Below are 23,475 nucleotides of genomic sequence, written 5' to 3' on the forward strand. Positions count from 1 at the left end.
ACGGAAACTTGAAATCAGAGACATAACTGAATAATGATACATATTATTCGTATATCAACAGGCGTTACTGCTTGCTTTTCATCTACTCGTAGTCAAATATAGATTATAATATCACTCTACCTTATATTATGTTCACTATTAATATTCCTTGTTTGTTATCATTCATTGCTAGCTTAGCAAGTGGGAGTAGTTACAATACAATATACAAGCCGTTTAGATCACCTTTGCTGGATTGCAAAGGTACAGTACAAAGTTCTACAACTGATTTCTATTCTCTATTTGGTAATTGGCATTCTTGCCTCACTTCGTGTTATTGTTCAGTTTATATATAAGTAACATATACACTCTTGAGACTGCTTTACTATCTTATAAAGCTACTCAGTTCTTCATAAAAATAAATTTCTACTTTGCTAATAAAATCATTAGATAATAATCATGATAGCCAGGAATCCTGGTTTACCAATAATACGAATCTTCAATCACAAAGATCCATTAAGCAATTGATTATATTTTTATTGGTGTAGTCGTTACAGTCATTATACCTGCAATGGCCATTCAATTCTTAGATTCTAGGTAACTGCTTCAAGTTATTTTATTAAACTTATAGTAGACTGTAAATAGCGAAGGAAAATTAATAGCTCAACTTCTGAGTCTGCCATCTTATAAAATTTACTTTAAAGCTTTCTCACAGCAAAGAAAGAAGCATTTGCATTTTAAGTCTGCATATTAAATTAAATTTTAATAAAATTACTTTATCTGAGTACAACTGATATGTATCCTTTTATACAATTTGATTATGTACATTTCGGTTAGTAAGAAATAAAGTTACTTTGACTATGGGATTTAAGATATCGCAGTAATAGCAAATTGAGCAACGCGACTATGTAGCAAGAATCGTCAAATTCTGTAATCAAAAATTTTGTCTGATTCTTAGTTTAAATTCTATATTTGACTCATGAGTAAACCCACACAACGTGTTCTTCAATTTATTTTTTATTACTGAAGTTATTTTATAATCAAGACTAAGAAAATTGCCCTAACCCATAATATTGAACACTTTTATTTCTAATAAATTAGCTGATAGTTTATTAATTTACGTTTAAATAGCAAACACATAAAACTATACTTGCATACATGTATATGATCTTTTCCATATAGAATAAGTGGCTTATTAGTGAAACTCCGTACTAGGCCATATGCAGCGATGTGGCAAAATAATCATTGGATACAGTAAGAGTTTTGCATTATACGCTACCAATAGTATCAAAGACAGTATAATCTCTTATTAAGAATTAAGAGTGCCCACCGTACAGGGGCTAATAAAATATGCACCCAATCTTAATAGTCTTTCTATCATGCAACCGTAGTATCTAGCATAAGCTTCTTTTACCTAAATTTTAAATTTACCATCGTTCCACTAACGTATAGTTAGCATTTATCAATTAAAATTGACGCAGAGATTTAGTTTATGCTAAATATATTATCCGTTTTATTTCAGATATCTTTTGTACTATTGCTTTACTTTGGTGAGAAGGGTGTTGATTAAATTGATCTCGGGTAAATGCAAATATTACTGTCATGATATTCAACTAAAGTATACAGAGTAAGCAAAACCAAGCAATTTTCAATATTTATCCAAATACAATCGTAAGCTTGGATAATATAGTAATTCTGCAAACTAAAATTTACCCTTTTACACATCAAATTTCAACGTCAACTATGGTAGCCATTCTTAATTCAGATATTCGTTAAAGTCAGATAAATAAAAAAGAGTCATCATATGCTTATAAATAATATCATTTAAACTGCTGTACATTTTGATATGTTAGTAAGATCATCTGAATTGAATGAAAAATTAGACAACATTAGATTTCTGTTTAGTTCAAGTTCATCATAGTCATCATTTCTGATACCGTTGTAATCATTTTTATAATAATCAGACTGATGGCCTGAATGATTTAAGGTACTATTATGATTATTAGAAAAATGGCGTTGATGGTGAAGGTTATTGGTACCTCTTGAACTAGCGTTATTACCAGTAGAGTTTGTATGATTATTACTATAATCTTGACTAAGATTCGAGGCACCGTTACAATTATTTAAAGAATTATTAGAAGATTTCGATAAAACTTTGTTGTAATTACGTTGTACTGAAGACCAGAATGCATTGGATGGCAATCTTTTATATTCAGTTGCTCCGTTTAAATCGGATGCATATTGTTTATCTAAACCATCAGTACTACCGTAGGGGCTATCAGATATGGAAATTGTGACATCAGGTATATCAACTGGTAATAAATCTTGTAAATTATTAAACTGAATCGCATCATTTAAATCTAAATCATCATCAGTTGATCCGCAACTTGATCCAGACTTTTGTAAACGCAATCCAAGTGAACCAGTGCAGGAATCATTGGAATCTTCATGCTGTAATTTTAACTTAAATTGATGTTGATTACGAGTAGGTGAATAAGAGCCACCATTAATATTATTGCTATTATTAGCCGAACCAGAATGGTAACGATCGTGAATTGTTGTCGGTGAATTATTAGCACTATTATAAGTTGATTGAACAATGGATATTTTTTGGGGCGATTTAGGTGTGCCAATTGGCGTCGTACGAATCATGCGATGTAAAGGACGGCCAGGTTCAAAAGTTAATGGAGATGGCTGAAGATTGGAACCTGAAGTATTATAAATATTAAAACGTGATCCTTGCCGACGATTTGAAAGTAGTGGGTCTAGTGTCTGGTTTCGTTCGTCTGCTAAATCAAATGAAATCATTTTGCTTAAGTATACTTTATGTTGCAATCAAGTCACATTTTTAGTCTATTTTTAAATAGTAGTAAATTTAGTACGCATTAAAACTAAATTTTATCTGAAGTTTCAGTTAATCCCTATTATCTCCTTATCTAAATTTAATTTAGACGTTTACAACTTGTTAAGTTTTTTAAACATTGCTTCGAAATAATTATCGTAAATTTTTATAAATGATAAGTCAACATCGACATTTATAAATATTTCTATATAGTCTTTCAGTTGTTATACTACAGTAAATTCTATATTGGACGTATTATATCGTAAAATTTATGAAATATTCAACACTCCTCTACATGTTTATTAGAGCTATATTTCTGATTGTTGCTTATATGAATTTTAACTATTAATAACAGTACAAAATTCAGCTCTGACCACATAAGACTTTGTAATTATTAGAATATTTCATATTATTCTGCTTCACTAACACTAGAGCTAATTTACAGCAATAAATAGCATTGATTTATTTATATTGAATACAAGTATACATTTTTCGTTTCATTTGCAACATCTAAATTAAATTCAGGTGCAATGAATTCGTAACTCTGCATCTGCACATCCAGTAGGTATCGTATCGTAGCAACTTAAATCACTTTGATTGGTAATCCAATATTTTCTAATACTAGTTTACAATATAGTCATTGCGATTTAATTTCTTTAGTTTCTGTGATTAAGTGATACATCGATAGTAAATTGATCTCATACCTTCATCATCGTAAAAAACTCATAATAAGTATCTCATATTCATTAATGTGGATCATTTCTATGTATTATTAGCATTATTAGCACCTATAGAAAATACTAATTGTTAGAATCGATTTTCTTACTATTATTGCGGTATTCAGACTGCAAATAGCCTTCATCGTCTTCATGATGAACTTCTGCTATGCAGAAATCAGTTTCTTTACTAGACCGATTTGCAAGATAGAGGTTTATGTCCTGCACTTTCCCCGCATTATCCTACCGGTAATAATGTAAGATGAAATTTCCAGTTTTCAAAATTTACACTAGCTATTTTTATTCCTCAAACCCAAAAAGTATTTAAAAATTATAAACAATAATAACTACGATAAAACTATTTTAAAATAAAGCAATTTACATCAATGCTCTCGAATATAAGGCCTGGCAAAGATCTTGATCTGTTATTTTCTCCTGATACACTGCTGTCCGAGGGTTTAGCGGAAACTGCATGTTTCGATTTCTAATGAAATACAATTACTAGTTGAGCTAGATTATCAACAAGGCACGCAATCAAGCCTTTAGTAAGCGTAATTTCTGGAATAAGTACCAACAACATTTGCAATATTTAAAAAAATATTCGAATGAGCTACATATTACCATTTTATCTCTCTTTCGACTTCGGCGTAAACTAGGTCGAGGAATTTTAAATGAATGGCTATGAAAATGTTTTGATCTCCTATATCGCATAATTTAGAATGTACTATTTTTTAAATCTCTGAACATACGTATCTTGTTGAGATAACACTTGGAGCTTATTTAGAGTATCTTATATTAAATTTGTACTAAATAAAACCTGCGCTGTAATGACTTAAAAATTATTAGATCAACCCATATAATAATGCTGTCTCGCTTTTCGTTCTTATTAATGTAATGGCAAGGCAAAAAAAATTGTAATAGTATTTTCTCTTACAGCTGCTTGGTAGGATATTCCGTCGGAATTTCCAAGTCTTTATGAGCCCCAGTTCGAATTGGTGTTCGGACAACATCGATAAAGCGATGAAAAAGAGATTTGGTTCTCTAAAATGATCATACCAAAAATGAAATGTTATAATCTTTTGTTGACGAAATATAACGAAATGATCAATAATTATCCAACTTACCATTCTAACTTGTTCATCCTCTTCTCTTAATTGCTGTTTCTTGTATCTTTTGTAATACTCATAAATGATTAAAGCAGCATAAATTTTACCAATAGTAAGATGCCTTGCTCCTATATCGATAATTCAAAATGTGCTTATTTAGCAACTAAAAAATTGAATGGCGCTTATATGTTATTATATGTTATTATAGTTTGCAAGTTAATTTAAATACAACTACTATCTCGGCAATTATCCCATCTCTCGATTTTAATGACATTATCAAAATCTCATATTTACATTTAATGCTAATTTTTCTATTGCACATTAAAATCATTTAACACTATCAAATTATTCGATAAAAACTATAATACAATCAGCTTAATTAATAACCCAAGAACAAAAAGATCATCGCCTATTAGATCCCATAATTTAAAAATATCGAAACTGGCGGAGCAACATTAGTTATGCATAATAAAATTAAAATATCTTTTATAGAAATTTTGTCCATTCATTAATGATCATAGCTTCAATCACAGATAAAGCATATCGAGCTCACTTTTTAATACATTTTACTATTGTTATTTAAAGCTTCGTATAATCAGTGGAAATATGCTCTTCTCAACTTCTATTCGCACAATATTTAAAAAATTGAAATCTCTATATAACTTAAGCAGATATTGTTTGCTAGATATTCTCTACTCTACTTAACAAACAGAATGACAACGAACATAAAGAATTATTAATCCGGTATTTATAATTTACCCCAAATATTACAAAAGAATTACCCAGATTTAGAAAAAAGTATAAAATATCAAACACCTATTCAATCCCCATCACATTCTTCTATAAGTTATATCCAAAAATATTGAAAGCTTAATATAGAACCAAAGCACTTTTAATAAACGATGATGCATAAATGATAATTAGCGAGCAGGCAGGAAATTTTAATTCCAAACCCTGTTATAGGTTAGCTAAGTGAATCGAGATGAATTACAGTAGTATATCATACAGTGCATTAACCAATATAAACAAAGAGGCGTAAGAGAATGAGGAAGAGCATAGTTTGAAGCTTTTTGTCAATGTTACATATAACTATTCACTAACGATCCAATTAATAATTTAGACCAACCATGTTCAACTTGTGGCAATATACGCTCTAGTGTTCTACTGGTAACTTGCGGCCATATTTTTCTAATAATCTGACACAACTCAGCATCAGCTTCATGTTGATCTGAATAGAATAAGATTTCACGTGGATTTAAAGGCAGACCAACATCATTGTTATCCTATCAATTACTTAAATTCTGCTTTCACATTAAATTAATTATTAAAAAGCAAGCTTTTAAATTACATCGTATTTAAAAACTACTATTGAAATAAGATCGAAACGAAATTAATCGGAGCCTAAATAAGCTATGGCATTCAGTTTAAGTTAAAACATCTTACCAACCTTATATAGGCTACAAAGAATTTAATAATGTAGATAATAATTGTAACGGGGTCAGTAAGCCAATTTAAACAAAAATTTAATATACTATAGCACTTACTATTATTTCTCTTATAACATAAAATAAAGCTGACGATCATACTAAAATCTACCATTCCAAATTAATATTGATGAAGTACTGGCGGTAGTAAGAAAGAAAATCGCCGAAAAATGGAATTGAATATGTTATAAACTGAAACACTGTCTTTAATTAAAATTAAATTTTTTTAGAAATTAGTAATTTACCTTCTCGAACTTTAATTTTTAATGAAGTTCTTATTAAAGCAAAAAGTGTAGCCTTAAAGCGAATGGTATTATCGCCATTAATAGGAATTCCTAGTTTCATTAATCTCTATGATTGATTAACAGAAATGGACGTAAGAAATTGTTTAAGCATTCATTTACGGAATCCATAGCTACAGAGATATGTAAATCTATAATTCATAACTTACTAATTTGCTACTTAACTTAAGGTACAAAGAACTAAGATTTTACTAAATGAAGCATCATATATTAAGAAATGTACATATTGTATATTAAATTTTAAATCTAGAATTTTTAGAAGATCAGAATTAATAATTGAGTGATGATAACAGTGGCAAAAGTCACCGTATAACAAATCCTGAAATTTATATTTATCTAAAATTAATTATATACAAGTATTTATGATTTATTTATATGACGTATTAGAAATCAACAAAATTTCTTATCTGCTTAAGTTAAGATCAACTAAAAATACGATCTAAAGCAAGTTCTCTGCTAAAATACGTTACTGCGCCATTTGTAATAACTGCAATAATATACTGAACGTGAATCATAACATTGGGTGTAGCCTTGACGAATCGCTATATATCATAATTACCCGATATGCTGTACGCATTGGGCAACTACTTCCAAAGCCAAGAGGAGGTGGAATACGACATAACATGGTACACAGCTCTTGATGTTTGATTCTACCGCTAAAGTGTTAAATTTAAATTATGAGTTTAACGTAATAAATGTGAAGTAGATCATAATCTCAATGCAAATTTGTATTAAACATGACTGAGTTACCTTGCTTCAGGATCAAACTCCGCCCAGGTATGTAAGAAATGATCCAAATGATATGGACCAAGTATAGACTTATCGCGTGTTAAATACTTAAAATTATCCATGATTACAGCCACAAATAAATTCAACATCTGCAAAATTTTCAGAAATAACGAAAATATCGTTGTAGCAATGTATTGTTTTCAAATTAAATTATATACTTAGTCGAAATATATGAAACTATAATATTGTGTATCTGTTATGTTACATGTATTGCAGAATTTTTATCTCTATACGGATAATAATGAATTGAAGTGAGCTAATTACCAAAAAAGTAGACAAAAAGACGAATATAACAAAGTATGGATATGCAACATAAGATCCACAGTCGGGAAATTTTGTGGAACATTTTGCTCGACCAGGTAAACAGGCTAGCATAACTTCAGGCCAGTTTTCACCAGTAGAACATCTATCCGCAAGAAATTTATAATATACAGAAGTTAAGAATGATATTAACATATCCACTACTCTTTTCGTATATATTTTAGACAGTAGTCATACTGCTTACAATATTCAACATATACATTTCTATTCCAATATAACGTGAACTATTGAGATAACACTTTAATAAATATGTCTTTTTATATTAAGCGTATGTATGTATTTTTTTAAAGGAAATCACGGTAAAATAAGGGTGTCCGAATTGCAAGAGTAACAACAAGGATAAATAATACTACTTCGTTGCAATTATTTGCAAATACCGTATAACGGTATTTTTTAATTGCGCATATAACCAGCACTGCTAATCGGTAAGGTACGCTAAATATTTAAACACTAAAGAGTTGATAGTTCTTACAGTGATTATATCTAAAATCAGAAAACTAAATTGTAGTTTTAGAAGTGTTTCACATAAATCGATACCGTAATTTAGCAACTGCACTATGTTATATCTCTATAGAGTGATGCAATCATACTTGATGTAAACCTTCAATATGTATGGAACGAGCATTCGAAACATTAGCATCCTATAAGAACTCTACTTGGCATGAATGGATCATTTCTTGAACTACTGAAATGTAGATGTTAACTAAGCAAGCTCTTATATAGCTCTCTTTACCTTACAATAAATACAGCCCTTTGTTTATAATTACATCTAGTACGGTTGAAATTAGAGCTAAAACTTGCTATATCTGCGAAGTTTTGATTTCCAATGCAGCTACTGAGAAAGGATGCTTAACAAGCTACATCTCTATCTTAATTGTAACTCTAAACTACGGCTATTAGTTAAGTAGTACATCTAATCTGTAGATAATTTTACTGCTATTCAAATATTAAAATCATTCATATATTGAACTTAATATCGAAAGTTTAACTATAAGCATACCTAACGAGAACGATTAGCGCTCCGGTAAAAGTTTGAAAATTGTTGTAGCGAAAAATGGCTGTAGTAGGATCGGATTGAATTTGTCCAAATAACTTTAAAATAAAATATAATCTATTATTTTAAACTAATAGATATTGATAATTCCTAAAACTTTACAGAAATACATATTATACTAACGTCTAGTACATGTGTATTTAGCTGTTACTATGTAGTTGACTAAATTTTTTATTACAATACCTGCATTCCAAGCACTGCACTTATAAAAAACAACATGCCAATCAAAAGTCCAACGTAAGGCAATGCCTAAGTTAACAAAGGGTATTTATAGTAAGAGATATTAAAACAAATTATGAGGCGCCTAGAAGATTGTAGATGATTCTATCCGAATATATCTTACCTGAAAGGACTTTAGAAACGTCCATAATAAAACACGTATAGTATAACCCTTACGTAATAATTTTATCAAACGGCCGGCTCGAAATAATCGAAAGAAGCTAATACTTACAGTACTTGTCTATAAATATCAAGATATTACATATTTCAAGAGGAAAAATGATAATAGAAAGTAGCTACCTTCATGAGCATTAAAAATTCTGCATGATAAAATTGCAAAACTCTAAAAATTTGAAAGTTTAAAACATCTACGTAGTAAACATCCTTAATAAGAGTAATTAATACATACACCATTAATACTGGCATAAGTAATGATAATATCTGTCCAGCTACCAATAACGACTATTAAATCAAATATATTCCACCATTCCTTTATGAAATTCTAAAAAAGGTGTCGAAAAATGCACAGAGATGTTAAAGCAAGCAATAAAGGAATCTCATGGAAACTGAGCAAATATATGCATAAATAAAACTATTTTCGTTTCTTTTAGCAGATTAAGTACCGTACGCACATATTCATCGTTAAATATATATATTTTATGACCATAGCGTAATTTATCTAGTATCATAAGAACTTCACCAGAATATCGATAATCTAATTTATAATCAATGTGCCATCAGAAAATGAGCATGAATATTAGCTAGATCGATCACTAAAGAAGATACTACTGTAAATTTACTATTGACTTTTCAAAATTTCAATAATACATCACAACTTTTATAGAAAATGCAAATGCAATCAATAACCTGCTTTAAATTTACAGAATTTTTTAAATTAACAAATTTAGTGACGGCTACCGGGAAGCTCAGTTCATATCAAAATCATTAAAGCCATAAAATATGTAGATTTGCTCACGACAGCACCTTTATGACACTATTCATAAGTTAAAACTGCAATCAAAAGTTGTCATGCAGTGTTTATACTTTGCTCATACTTACCCTTGGTGAGAAAGCAATAACTTTCAATAACATTTCAACAGTGAACAGGATTGTAACCGTAATGTTAATTATTTGAAGCATATCTTTGTAGTCTTTGCTTTGGCCATTATACTAATAATTGGCAATAATTTTATTCAATGAGAATCAGAAATTCCAATCAAAAATAAAATGTATAGTTTAAATTCGTAGGGAAAAGCCTAAGTGAGACATACCTCCATCATTAATACTATAGTATTTACAATAATCAAGACCATAATTATAAATTCAAATGGCGTTGATGTTACTATTCGCCAAACTTTATAAGCGTAAGATTTTTTATCTTTAGGCATGTGGCGATGGATTGGCTTAGCATTTAAAGCAAATTCGATGCAATCACGCTAAAATTGTATCATTTCAGTAATTATTACAGGTACTAGCAGTCAGTCAATTAAAGTTAGGTTATAAAATTAAAGGATGCATTAGGCCTAAATTTATTTGCTGCATCTATGCCGCTAAACGTATGGTTAACAATTAATTAACTAAAGAATAACAAGCAATACATAATACCTATGAATATAATAACGTACCTGATTTCGATTTAGCTGATAGTTAGCGATGTCTTTATCACCTTCTTCTTGAAAGGTTACGATTATTAAGGCCACAAAGATGTTTATGAAGAAAAAGGGGAATACAACGATATAAATACAGAAATATAATGCAACTGCCAAATTATAATCTCGCATTGGTCCTTCATTTTCATTAGTTGCATCAATAGACCAATATAATATCCTGAAAATAACGTAAGATATAATATTCAACAATATATATATATATTAAATCATTTAACTCTTATTTTCTTAATATCAAGATATTATTATCTGCAACCATCAATCTCTTAAAACTATATCAATCTTGGATTATATTATAAGCGAGAAAAAGTTGTAATATATCTGTTATTTATTGTAATTACTAATATTTGCATTAGTCAATGCAGTATATCGTATTGTTGCACTTGCCTTGGCCAACCTTCCGCTGTTGACATGGTGAAAAGTGTTAACATAGCGCGTGGTAAATCATCAAAATTATAAGGATGTTGTTCCCATCGACGTTCTAGAACCTGATGAAGGACGCTTTTATTACATTATCTACATAATTCGAAAATCGTCCTGCATTCGAACTAAGTTGCGTAGCAAATTTTGTATCGCTTATGCAATAACTTACTTCTACGTTATAAACGTGGCCGTCAGTATAATGATAATAATTTCCCCTGAAATAAGAAAAATTGAATACCGACACATATCTGCTCAGTATACTGTCTATATCCGCCTTTTTAATACACAACTATACGGTAACAATTAGCTTTTTTTAAACTAAACTGTGATAACTATAAAATTCCCACTGCAGATTATCTATAGTTATAAAGTACAGCAAACTGTTAATTAAATCACTTCTATCTGCGCAAGTAGTAAACAAAAAATCAGTCATCGTATTTGTATCTTACATATCGATCATCGGTATTACACACTTATGATCAAATAGCTACTCTCGTATCTATATAAATCACTATTTTGTTATTGGCTAGATCACAAGATTAATTGTTTTTTTAAATAGTTGCAGAGGTAAGATATTTACCTGCATTGACTTTTAGTATGTTTCGTTTGATCCGTGCAGTAGTGAAATTTACCCTAAAATGTTTCAAATTTAAATTCAGCGTTGCATTGATATAGCAGCTACCTAGCTATGAAACTATCCATATCCAATAAGAGTATTATCAAAGTACTAATTTAAAGCTATACAAATGATTTAAACCACATTAAGTAGTTAACAAGTAAAAATTTCAATAGTACGGTACCTTAAATAACTGAACGCCAATCACGGCGAACATGAATAGGAATAGCAACATCACAATACAAACATTGAGAACGTTCTTCAGGGAATTGACCATACATTGAAAGCAGGCCTGTAAAAGATTGAATTATTAACATTGTTAATGAGTATATTAGGGCTGTCCAAAGAAAAGGTAATTAAATAATTGCATTTATTGGTATTAATTATTAGAAATGACTGCGATATTGGTATAGAAATAGAATCTTAGATAACTTTGTGATGCAAAATATCAGCTAAGCAATCATTATGAAACTGCAATTGACCATTAATAATGCATATTAAACATTATCGCCTCACCAGTAGCTTCTTGGCAGTTCTAATCGCTTTAAGCGGCCGTAGTACCCTCAAAGTTCGAATTGCTTTAATAGCTGATATATTTCGATTAGACTGATTCTCCACCCTTTTAGAATTCATTAAAGGATTGCATTAATCTCATAATGCACGTTTGTAATATTAATCCTGCAGAAAATAAATCTCCTGATACTTATTGAATAAGAAAAATTCGTACCCGATTTCAAAGTAAATGAACGATGTTACTGCAGTAACAACAACGATCATATCTAAAATATTCCACAAATTTCTGCAGTACGACCCACGATGAAGAATAAATCCAAAATCGACGACCTAAAAGTAATTTGATTCCAACATAAATCCAACTGTAATAGTAATTAATAAAGACAAGCAACATTTGCAAGTACTCAATGTATAAATGGAACTCTTATTCTCATAATATTTATACAAATATTCAAATAAGATATTTATAAGATGCAGCCTTGTATATAAATATCTAGGATCCCTGAATTAAACAACAATCGAAATAGTGATTGCAAATGTTGATAAAGTTTTAGTAAAATTCTATCCTAAAATTTGATCTTAAATGATGGATCGACTTATGGACAATGATAAATTAAATTCTTATATAGGATGAGAAATAGTATTTTCTATTACGATAACGAAAAAGTAGGGCGTATTATCAATATCCCATTTATGCGATTTTAATGTAGAACTAAGCTTATTTATGGAAACGAAATTTAGTAGTAAGATTGATTCGTGGTTCTCAGATCTCACGGAACTTTACCTTAAAAGATATAATTATAATTTTGACTCTATATTACAAGTTGCCATTAAGTGCTTCCATTTAGATTATAAGCTGCAGATAATGTACATGTAGATCAGAATTACCTTCAAAATTAATTCAATTAAAAATATCCCGGTAAATATTGAATCAAATATTCTTAAAACCTATAATTTTATCATAGAGTCACAAAATGATGTGTAAGTAGAGGCGAATTTAATACTGGAATTAGATAAGAAAAATTTGACGCATCATTAGCCAGCGGCCTCAAAATTAAATTAATACTATTTAAAACAATTTTTACATAATTTAGGACGGGATCTTCATTCATAGGATCCTCAACAGCCAGTAGCCCACTGCTTATAATAATTGCTGCGATCATAAAATTTTCAAAGTGCCTTAAATGGACAATATAATGACAAAACCTTCTGAACCTAAAAGAAATTGAAAAAGAAGTAAAATATTAAAATAGGGTCAGATATTTTAGGGTGGTATAACGATTACTTTAATAAAAATCTCATTTCTAACTTAGTTTAATCTAGATTTTGCTGGTAAATAATGATATTGTAAACAAAATATTGATTTTGAGACGTAAAATTATTAAGTTGATAAGTAGTTATAATTATTATTATTACTCAGTAGTTGAGTAACTGTACAGCGTACTGAATAGTAGAAGAGAAATAAAAACTACCATTCTTAGCTCATTTTACGGTAAAAAGACAACCATACTGATGATTTAAAAGAATTTTTGATAGACACCGTTTAAGCATAATTTTTAATTCGTAATTATTGGTAGATAGAGTTGACACTGCGTATAGCTATTGTTGCCGTTGTAGTATTTTAATAAACACTGACCTATTTTGAGGCGAAAATATGAATAGCGAATTAACTTGCAAGATTGGTACATTTTGTGCGAAGATTTCTTTTCCTATAATTAGCTCAGGTTCCTGATGAGCATCCTGAAAGTTCATTTTTGTGCTGCCAAGTCTTTTTTGTCGAAAATTAGGCTCTATGGAAGATCGTTTATTATTTATAAAATAAATTGATAAAAGTGGTTAGAAAATCAGAATGGTTGTGCATTTTTGCACTACGATTCATTTCATAAATAATTTTATAGACCAAATGCTTAAGTATCCGGATAGATGACCAGTTCAGAAGCATTAAAATTTACTTAATTATGATCTAACGTATCATATATGAATTAGAGGATAAAACTCATATATAGCTGTTTATACAGCGATAAAATTTAAAATTATACTTATGCATGTTCATGTCTAAACTTATATTACCTTCATCATCGTTCTCATTACCAGGATTTTCAATGTCATTAATTTCATCTATTCTTGTCTCTTGTTGAGAAGTATTATTATCACAAAATTCAGGAAAAGCGTTATCGTCATTGATAGACGGTGAAGACGGCATGGGAATTCTTAACGTACTTCTCCTGCTCCTATAATTCCAAAGTAATAAAGGCTGTTATAGTTTTCGTTATGATTTTTGTGTCATTACATAGCAATATTAAGTTGAATGTATGACTGAATGAATAATCATTTTTGCATGAATATAATTTTCAACTTTAAAATCAGCTACTGCATTATAAATTTATTTACGCTTTAAATTAAAACTGAGTTTTAATATGTGACTTTGAAATTTGCTAATACTCTCATACCTTTGATTTGATCGTCCGTCTGTAGATGCTATAGACAGTGTTCTAATACTTTCTCGTGGTCTATCATCTGTACCATATTGCCCATCACCCAAAGCTGATTGACAGCCAGAATCTTTCGAGTAATTTTTGCGCTTTATGGACAAGCGCTTTTGCAGCATAATTTCTTCGTCTTCATCCTTACTTATTTCCTGGGCTTTCGTTAAATTATCAACTGCAATGGCCAAGAATACGTTTAATAGGGTATCTGTAGGTTTCAGTGAGATTGCAGATTTTAAAGTTTTACAGTTAAGGGCAACAAGATTCTCGAGTTTGAGTTCATAAGTAATAATTTCATATTATGTTTCTATAATTGTTGCTAAGTATAACATGAATCTACAGTTAACTATTAATAAATTATCAAGCAGTAACACGTATAAAATCTGGATACAATTTCCCAAACAGACAAGGACCACAAAGTAAAGGGAGACTGCATAGCTAACGAATTCGCCAGAGCTTCGATAGGCTCTGATACCATTATACATTACTTCATTCCAGTCCTCACCGGAAAGCACCTAAATCAATCATATAAGTAAAGCAACATTATAATATCGATCTTGGATATTAATATTATATGCAATTAAAGCATTTCTGAATAATACCTGGAACACAGATAAAACTGCGTGACCAAAATCGTTAAAATTACTTCTTGGTACACCTTCTGCAAAATTAAATCTAATGCAAAGAGGATTGTAAGATAGGTAAAAGAAACAAAATGAAAGTAGTATCTAAAATTAGTTGATATAAACAATTCCGCTATAACAATGTCTTGTAACGTTAGGCCGAGACAGTGTGTTGTTATACAAATATCATAAAATGTCACCGTATCAGTTTTTTAATTAACTGAAATAGATATATAGCAGCATAATTTACCTTCCACCAAATAATTGCATTCCAAGTAATGCAAAAACCATGATACAAAGTCCAATCAAGAAAAGTAAACTCAATATGGATCTTAGACTGCTAATTAACGAGGCTACTAAGTTACTTAGCGACTTCCAATGCCTAGATTAAATCAAAATAAGAGAAATTGAAGGATGATCTTCTTTTGCTAATCCAGTACCAATTGTCCTTTTATTACATCTCATACATTCATTAACTATTTTTACTTCATCTTTACGCAGCTATACTCACTTTGTTATTTCAAATATTCTTAGCAAGCGAATACATCGAAATACACTAATGCCAAGCTTCGGTCCACCAACGCTCCTAACTATAAGTTCAGCTATGCTGGCGATAACCACCTAATGATGCAACCATGGCGAAAATGTCTTAGTTAAGAAATAAACTTAAAATATAACTTATATTTTATATCCTTTTAGTACAATGTGTTGAAAGTTGAATTCATTCATAATTGACGCTTTACATGACAAATGCTTAACTATTCATAATTCAGGAGTTGGGATATGAATATTAAATTGCCCACTCAATGAATGTGTAAGCTTTATACTAACAGCAATCTATATTCGTGATTTTTAAGACTAATCAACGTTAAATGTCAAAAACTTATTTGCGTCAATTATGCCAACTTGTGAGATTTTTCTCATTATTCGTAAGTTAAATAAATTACTTATAAGAATGCTCTCATTCAACACGTTGTGATAATAAAGAGAACGGCACGAAGATATGCATTGTATGTGCACCTAGAAATATACACAATCGTATATGGCATAATAGTGTAACAGCTTAAACGATATAACTGTAAATTTCGTGTTATACAGAAAACTGGTGCATACATGAGCCAAATTAGAAGCCCTAAATAATATTTAAATTGAAACCTAAAAATAACGAGTTTTTACAAAAACTCATCTCTTAAAACAGAAGCTAGATATAAAACTATATATATTCAGGCTAAATTTTTATATTACTAAGTTATAAAATATTAGGGCATTAAAATTATGGCCAAGTTCAATACAAATATTCCATATCGGTACTTTTTGGGGTCTACTTTTATCTTTTCAAGCACCTCAACAAACTAGTAATATTGCATGAAATATCATTAGTCTTTTAAGCCTATGATAATATACTACTTAATTTATATCATAATTGATAATTCGGTACACGATATGATAATTTTCTACAAAAGTATTTAGGAGATTTGAACTCATAGATTAGATACTAAAGCCTATGGCAAGTAGGTCTCATATTTAGCATATGACCTTAATACGGGTGTAGAGAATGGCTTTACTTAGATGACATCTTTAGGCTAGTGGTGTACGACTGAAAGAGCGCATGCAACCTAAGTATATGCACTAAAGATGTGTAATTGCTATATTTGATAGATTAGTCATGTGATGTTATTATCATCATAATAATAATTACTTGATATATCATAACACCAAATGTGTTATGAGTACCAATATATAGATATGTTATGATATAAGAATGACATCGTATTGCTAGCTAGGATTACTAAGTTAATAGATTAATTCTATCCAAAATCCTACTGATAATCCTGCGTAACATCGCATTGATTTTATTTTTGTTATTGATCAATTCTAACAGTATATAAGTAGCTTCGCTATCCCTCTCGACGGAGAGTCCTAAATTAAGATCTGTGGCTTATGTACTATTATTATTACTCAAAGTAGAATACCAATAAAGCTGTTATTTAAAAACAAAGAGACTTCGTTACAACGGGATTTCAGTAATCATCAGCAATTGTATTCATCAAAATTTGACTAAAGTAGTAGCAAAGCTTTCAGCCACGAACGGTATAGTATTCCTTACGATTTGTATTTGATAGATTTTTGTAAGTCGCAGTAGCTCATAATAAATCAAAATGAAAGAATGATAGATCTTTCATCTAGTGCGCACGATATTTGGAAACTTACCGCAAAATCAAAGCAATTAAATGTTGATGAGAAGTAAAATACCGCTCCCAAACCATATAATTTTAGGATTAATTCCAAAGTAAATAACGCGACAAACACAATGTTGGTTGCTTCTGTAAGTATTCAAAGTTAATAAAACAAGAAAAAATTATTCACTATCATCAGTACCGATATCTTTAAGACAGCTATCGCTACTTCTATACGTCTAATGAGTGTTGAAGCAGATTACAATTTATGTTTTTAACTTAAGCATCACGGTCACCTCTAAAATCTTTAAGCCATAACGGCTCTCCGCTGTGTTCGGAGGCTATAGTTACTGCATTTAAAAATACTAATAGAATAACTATCCAGAAGAAAGGTCTAGATTTAACGGTCCGACGTATAGCTAATCGAAGAAATTTCTCCGATCTTTGTACCATATGTAAACAGTTAGCCCTATTAGTACACCGAAAACATTAATAAATCCTGTTCCATTCTGAATTTATCAAGTTATAAAATTTCCATTTCATATAGATTTTAAATCGGAGCATTTTTAAATAGTAAACTATTCACACCTTGGAGAATGTGTTGTTGTTGCATAAGCTTTCGTATTTATCGGATTTTCAGATAAAGTGATTTCCGCTAATTCAGCTACTTGATCCTGCTCTGCAAACTGAAATATCTCTGATCTGGTATCAAAATGTGGAGCTAGATAAAAATGTATAAAGATATGAAGATTGCAATGCAATAAGAACGAATTGCTGGAAATAAATTTAGCACTGAAATGCCCTTATTTAAGATTCTTTAATTCTTGCAGATTGGTAAAATTTTTTGGTTTATGCGTACAGTTGCAAATACTCACCCGTTTCTTCTTCTTTCAGTCTCTGCTCACCTAAGATTAAATCCTCTATAAAATAGAAAAATTTACCCATATTCGTAAGTAATGCGATTATGGAAAATGATAAGTAAAATAACTACTTCTATTCAGTAAAGTTCGCTTAAATAACCTGCTCGACCTATCCATTCTAAATAACCCAAAAAGTCCCTTTCAATCTTTCGATTTTCTTGAAATTTCTTGTATTCCCTACGTTTTTCAACTCTATCTCTCTCTTTGGCAAATTCGCTTAAAATTTAAAAATTCCTCTCAGTCATTGTAACTATTTAACTTTTTGTAAAGCTTATATGCCAGGTGAGTGGCTGCATGTTATAAGCCCTCACAATTTAAGATGGGCCTAACTGCCTAGCTGAAATTATATCTTTCCATTCCTTATTTCAGGACTAATTATAATCCATACTTTAGCAGCAGTTAAAAGTTATACTGAATGGTATACCGTACTTGCAATACTACTAATTTTTACCATTACTGTTACTTACCCGCTCAATACTCCGAGAACAAGATTTAACATAAAAAATGATCCCCAAATTATTAAGGTTAAAAAATAAAACCAGGTGAAAGTACTACCAACCGCATTATTAGTCTAAATGGTAATATATTAAAGTACATTCATGTGTATTAGATAACAATATTCAAAAAAACATTAAATTCGAGAATGATATACTGATAACCTTTACTTTAAACCGTATAATCAACTTTCGTATTATTTTACTTACATCATATAATAGATTTGTCCATCCTTCTAAGCTAATACATTGGAAGACAGTCAGTAGAGCCATGAAAATATTATCGAAGCCTGTTATTCCATAATTAGGCCCATCATATTTATAATCACAAGTACCAAAAACTTGGTACTGTGTAGTGTTAATAACGCATCTAAATCCGGCTGATGAATTAGGTTGATTATTGCACGGACTCATGTGATTTTGGGTTAGTAATTGGCCTATGAATGAGCGAAAATAATCTTTTATCTTCCAGATTGAAGCTATATGCATACACGTATCAGATAATTTGTAATAAATTGCCCATTACGCAAATAGTCACTCAATTCTTATAAACTACAGCCTTTGATTTAATCACTATCCTACAACATTGCTATAAAGCAATTATCAAAAGGGCTTAGCCAGACGATACCATATAATGAACGTTATCCACAAATTAGTAAAGTTGCTATTGGGATATTTATGCCGTAAATAACATTCAAATCAATGTAAAATGTCTACGATAATAATTTACAATCATGATAAATCTTCTATCTTTGTTAATAATTATAATTGATCGATCCTCATCAGGTTACAACAAAGGCCTTAGCAAATTATAGTTAAAAATAGTTTTTATCTCAGATCGGTTATTTAAGAATAGTAAATTTAAGTGGTTATTTAGATTGCACGATATCTTAATTTCAGATATTATTTTAAGTGCTTTGCGTTTACTCGTATATATGCAAATTTTTACAACATGAATTTTTGAATGTTGATAGTTTTAAGAAAGCTGTACCATACACGACTGTCATCCAAACATTAATGTGCTTGCAAGTATTAACGTTCAAAACCTGCCCTCTTATATGTGTGCAACCTCGCTAACAAAGTATAACAAATGGGCAACCACTTAAAATCAATTATGTCTATTTTCGTAACCGCAGAAATGACATGATTTAGCATGATAAATGATATTGTGTACACGTATGTGACTATTGTAATCAAAACAACTATAATCTATTACACCTATTACACTTCTCCGTAAATGCCTCCGAAGTAAACAAATGATCTCGAAGGATTGAAAGATATGATTTACTTTTCTATTTCTATATTGCTGTAACTACACATAAAATGAAAGTGCTGCTTTATTTGAGCCAAGAATAAGATATTGTATGGTAATAATCAGCTTCATTGCTACAAACTGTTACTGATGCAAAAATATCGCATCATTTCCAATTATCATTAATCTTGTAGCAAATTTCACTAGTTTTAATCCGTAACGGGTATCATGGTAATAACGAAATAAAATCATTTTCATAGCATTCACGATGTATTGTAGTAAGTAATATCATGTATTAAAACCTTACACATACCAGTCCGTGGATCACGACAACCAAGATGAAATTTGCCTAAAAAGAATTCCATTCCAATAATAGAGTATATAACAATTACAAATAAAACTAACAAGCTGATTTGAAAAAGAGGTCCCATTGCAGTTAAAAGAGATCTTAAGACAATTTGTAAGCCTAACAGAGAATGAAATAGAAATTAGCTATTAAATCAATGCAAACTTGAGACATTTCATATAATTATATATAAAACACAGCATTAAAACTATTTAATGGAATCAGGCTGATAAAGGTTTTAACTCACTGGGCATGCCAGAAACCAATTTCAATGGACGCAAAACGCGCACAACACGTAAAATTTTAACGTCAATTTCATTTGACGCAGCGTTGATCAAAATACTAATAAACTCTTTTAAGATCTCTTATCGAAGACGTATTGAAACTCCTAATTTCNACAGAAAAGGAAATACAGATATGATATATATACATTATGTAAATATTTAAGCTGCAGATGAATAAGGTATTGCAGTAAATCTTATTTTTACAGGATAAGTTTATAGTTTAAAATTAGTGGAATAAACACAATGAAACTATTTAGGTATTTGTCTATTCTATAATTCTACACATACCCTACAACTACTATGAGGAAATCTAAGATATTCCAACCACTACGTAAGTAAGCCTGTGGATGGAAGAAAAAACCTTTGGCGATAATTTTCAAAGCAGCTTCAATACAGAATACAACCAAGAAGCCAATTTCAGCATTTCTTTCCTAAAATATTTGTAAGGAAGAACTTATAATTTATCTGGTCTTACTTTATCAGATTTCAAAAGCGTTATCTTAACAATTGTATTTGATAAGAATAACACAAACATTTTATACTAAACATATTACATTATAACTACACATAGACTAGTATTCTCTCTTCTATACGTTGGAATACTCAAAAGTAGTATTAGATAGTAGACCAGTCAGGTGTAAACAAATATCTAGACGGATATATCAACACAAAAGCTATTTAGCATCAGTTATGATAGACATGGAACTTTGAAATTCAATAAAGGGGAAATATAGTAATGATAATGATACATTCAATTGCTAATCTTCAATAATTAAGTCTTCGTACTATAAATAAGGTTCATTACAGAAGGTAATCCTAAATTCTCTTCGAAAACTTCTTGTTGTTATTAGGTAGTAACGTCATTTCATATTCATTTCGGAACATATTTGCGACATTGGTAAATTGGCACAAAAAAATTCGGTTTAAGTCAGAAGTCCTCATAACTTTAATGGTCAGGAAAAATAGAATTTGTGTAATTCAGTAATCAAAATCGCGCATAAGTATTCCAACTGCTTTGTAATATTTCTTTGACAGTGAATGAAAAGCATAAAAAGGAGTCTAAATTTGTTTCATTTTCTTGCTAATGGCGATGGCTACAACAAAAGTACCGTAATAAAGATCTCACTTTAATCTATGAATTAAAATAATTTTACAACGGTTATGGAAAGTTTTCAATATTTATTACCGCATTTTAAATAAAATTTGAACTAACCTAAATGAAATTATCATATTAATTTCCGAATTATCGTATGACCGAATATATTAATGTAGAAACTTTAAGACAGATGGTAAATATTAAAGTTAAAACAGGGTAGACGTATTCGATATACTGAGTTCACATTTTTGAATGCGGTAACTTAATGTCGCTTAACTCGCAATAATATCCCAAAGGGCGGTACTGTAGATACACGATGAGAAGATATAAACAGTAGAAAATAAATAGTATAACCAATGTTTGGTAGAGTATTTATGCTCTGAGAACCGCAATATTTAAGTATTACGATTATAAAAATCCAAAACGTAAAGTGTCTAATAGGCTATACAAAATACTACATACACCTATTAATTGATAATTCTGAAATTTGTGAGTTAAGAATTTTAAGTATCGAAATATCGTGTCTATCTACCTGTGGGCTAGACCACTTAACTAGAGAAGTCGCAATATTCTCAGAATATAAGTTAAAATAAATAATCCTCGCTAAAATTTCTATTTCAATTAACTGAATAGGATGATAAGAAGTGAACTACGTTATTTCATCTAATGATTGGAAATTTTCTGATTAAAGTTAGATTGCTAATCAATTATATGAACAAGCCGATGATCGATGAAATTAATCCGAAAAGATTTTGGCTTCAGCACTCAATCGGTCTATTACGAGTATCAGTGGTATCTAGTGACACCAGAATTCCGTACGGTACTCAAAAATGATCCCTTTTCTTATAAAATAAAAAAATTTAAACCAATAAAGTAACACGTATAGTCTGTTAGAAATTGGTTTAAACTTTATTGTTAACTTACTGGTAAATATCAAAGGCGTTATTTGCCTGCCCCCCTGCTGAAATATAACGATTATCGTGTTCGTTATATTAAGTTGTAATAGTCCTTTTCTTCATTTAAAGTCACTTTATACCATCATGAACTATTTTAATATTTACATTACTTTATAAATCACATGCTATTTGTGTGCTTAGTCAAAATTTTCTGAAAAGTTCTCTTATAATGGCTACGAGACATTATAGTACCAATGTAGGCATCATGACGCATCACCTGACGCATGAAAGGGAAATTTTTAACTTAGTATGGCACCTATTTATCATTCTCCAAAACGTTGTTAACGTAATAATAACTTTCTATGTTAAGAATACGTATAGGTATGGTAATCGCACTAAAATAACATTCTCCGTGCTTTTTAATTTACATAAAGATACAAAAATCCCAGAATATACATATTCATACGAAAGATTGCAGATGTAGAAGAGATCGTTAAGGTATCGTGTAGCCTAGCTACGGCCTTAAGGAAACCGCGTCTAAAATACAATCAAACCGAAAGCTATTCGAAGTAGAATAATTGTAGATCATTTTAATTTTAACAGTAAATGAAAATAAACTATAGCCCAATCAAAGGCGTATTAAGAATCAGTCTATTGAATTCTAGTCAATCTGGTGCTGCCTAGCTTTGTGCATTAACAACAAATTGTATTATTCTGTGATAAACTGAACATTCCAACTATACGCATATATCTAAATGACTTCGATTTTAACACTTAAGTTTTGTTGCAAGATTATTCCATTCTAATATAATAACTCCTTAGCTATGTGGCCAATTAGGTTTGGTTCTAAAGTGGCAATTTTAAACCTACTTT

At 30.2% G+C, this 23,475-nt stretch overlaps 2 protein-coding genes across 2 annotated transcripts; both read right to left on the bottom strand.

Moving 5' to 3' along the window:
- Window positions 1-669: 669 nt before the first annotated feature.
- Window positions 670-2,784, bottom strand: TRIADDRAFT_53005 (uncharacterized protein; the record flags this gene model as incomplete). The annotated part of the gene is made up of 2 exons (XM_002109738.1): window positions 670-719; window positions 1,914-2,784. 2 exons carry the CDS (start codon window positions 2,782-2,784, stop codon window positions 670-672), a joined length of 921 nt encoding a protein of 306 aa, XP_002109774.1.
- A 1,108-nt stretch (window positions 2,785-3,892) lies between these two features.
- Window positions 3,893-21,145, bottom strand: TRIADDRAFT_53006 (uncharacterized protein; the record flags this gene model as incomplete). Its single annotated transcript, XM_002109739.1, has 40 exons — window positions 3,893-4,018; window positions 4,156-4,234; window positions 4,469-4,575; window positions 4,659-4,768; window positions 5,767-5,868; window positions 6,370-6,475; window positions 6,986-7,082; window positions 7,177-7,304; window positions 7,480-7,621; window positions 8,537-8,628; window positions 8,774-8,839; window positions 8,934-9,050; window positions 9,219-9,311; window positions 9,869-9,979; window positions 10,081-10,245; window positions 10,435-10,636; window positions 10,965-11,114; window positions 11,480-11,532; window positions 11,700-11,807; window positions 12,032-12,134; window positions 12,243-12,358; window positions 12,917-12,976; window positions 13,114-13,243; window positions 13,665-13,818; window positions 14,099-14,259; window positions 14,479-14,722; window positions 14,990-15,029; window positions 15,117-15,189; window positions 15,388-15,519; window positions 15,649-15,758; window positions 17,349-17,461; window positions 17,611-17,783; window positions 17,903-18,035; window positions 18,190-18,234; window positions 18,335-18,450; window positions 18,702-18,805; window positions 18,939-19,165; window positions 20,294-20,446; window positions 20,972-21,041; window positions 21,086-21,145. The coding sequence occupies 40 exons, from the start codon at window positions 21,143-21,145 to the stop codon at window positions 3,893-3,895; spliced, it is 4,671 nt and encodes a 1,556-aa protein (XP_002109775.1).
- Window positions 21,146-23,475: the final 2,330 nt, after the last annotated feature.

The sequence above is a fragment of the Trichoplax adhaerens genome, genomic scaffold (assembly GCF_000150275.1).
Source record: "Trichoplax adhaerens TRIADscaffold_2 genomic scaffold, whole genome shotgun sequence".
In the NCBI taxonomy this organism is placed as follows: domain Eukaryota; kingdom Metazoa; phylum Placozoa; class Uniplacotomia; order Trichoplacea; family Trichoplacidae; genus Trichoplax; species Trichoplax adhaerens.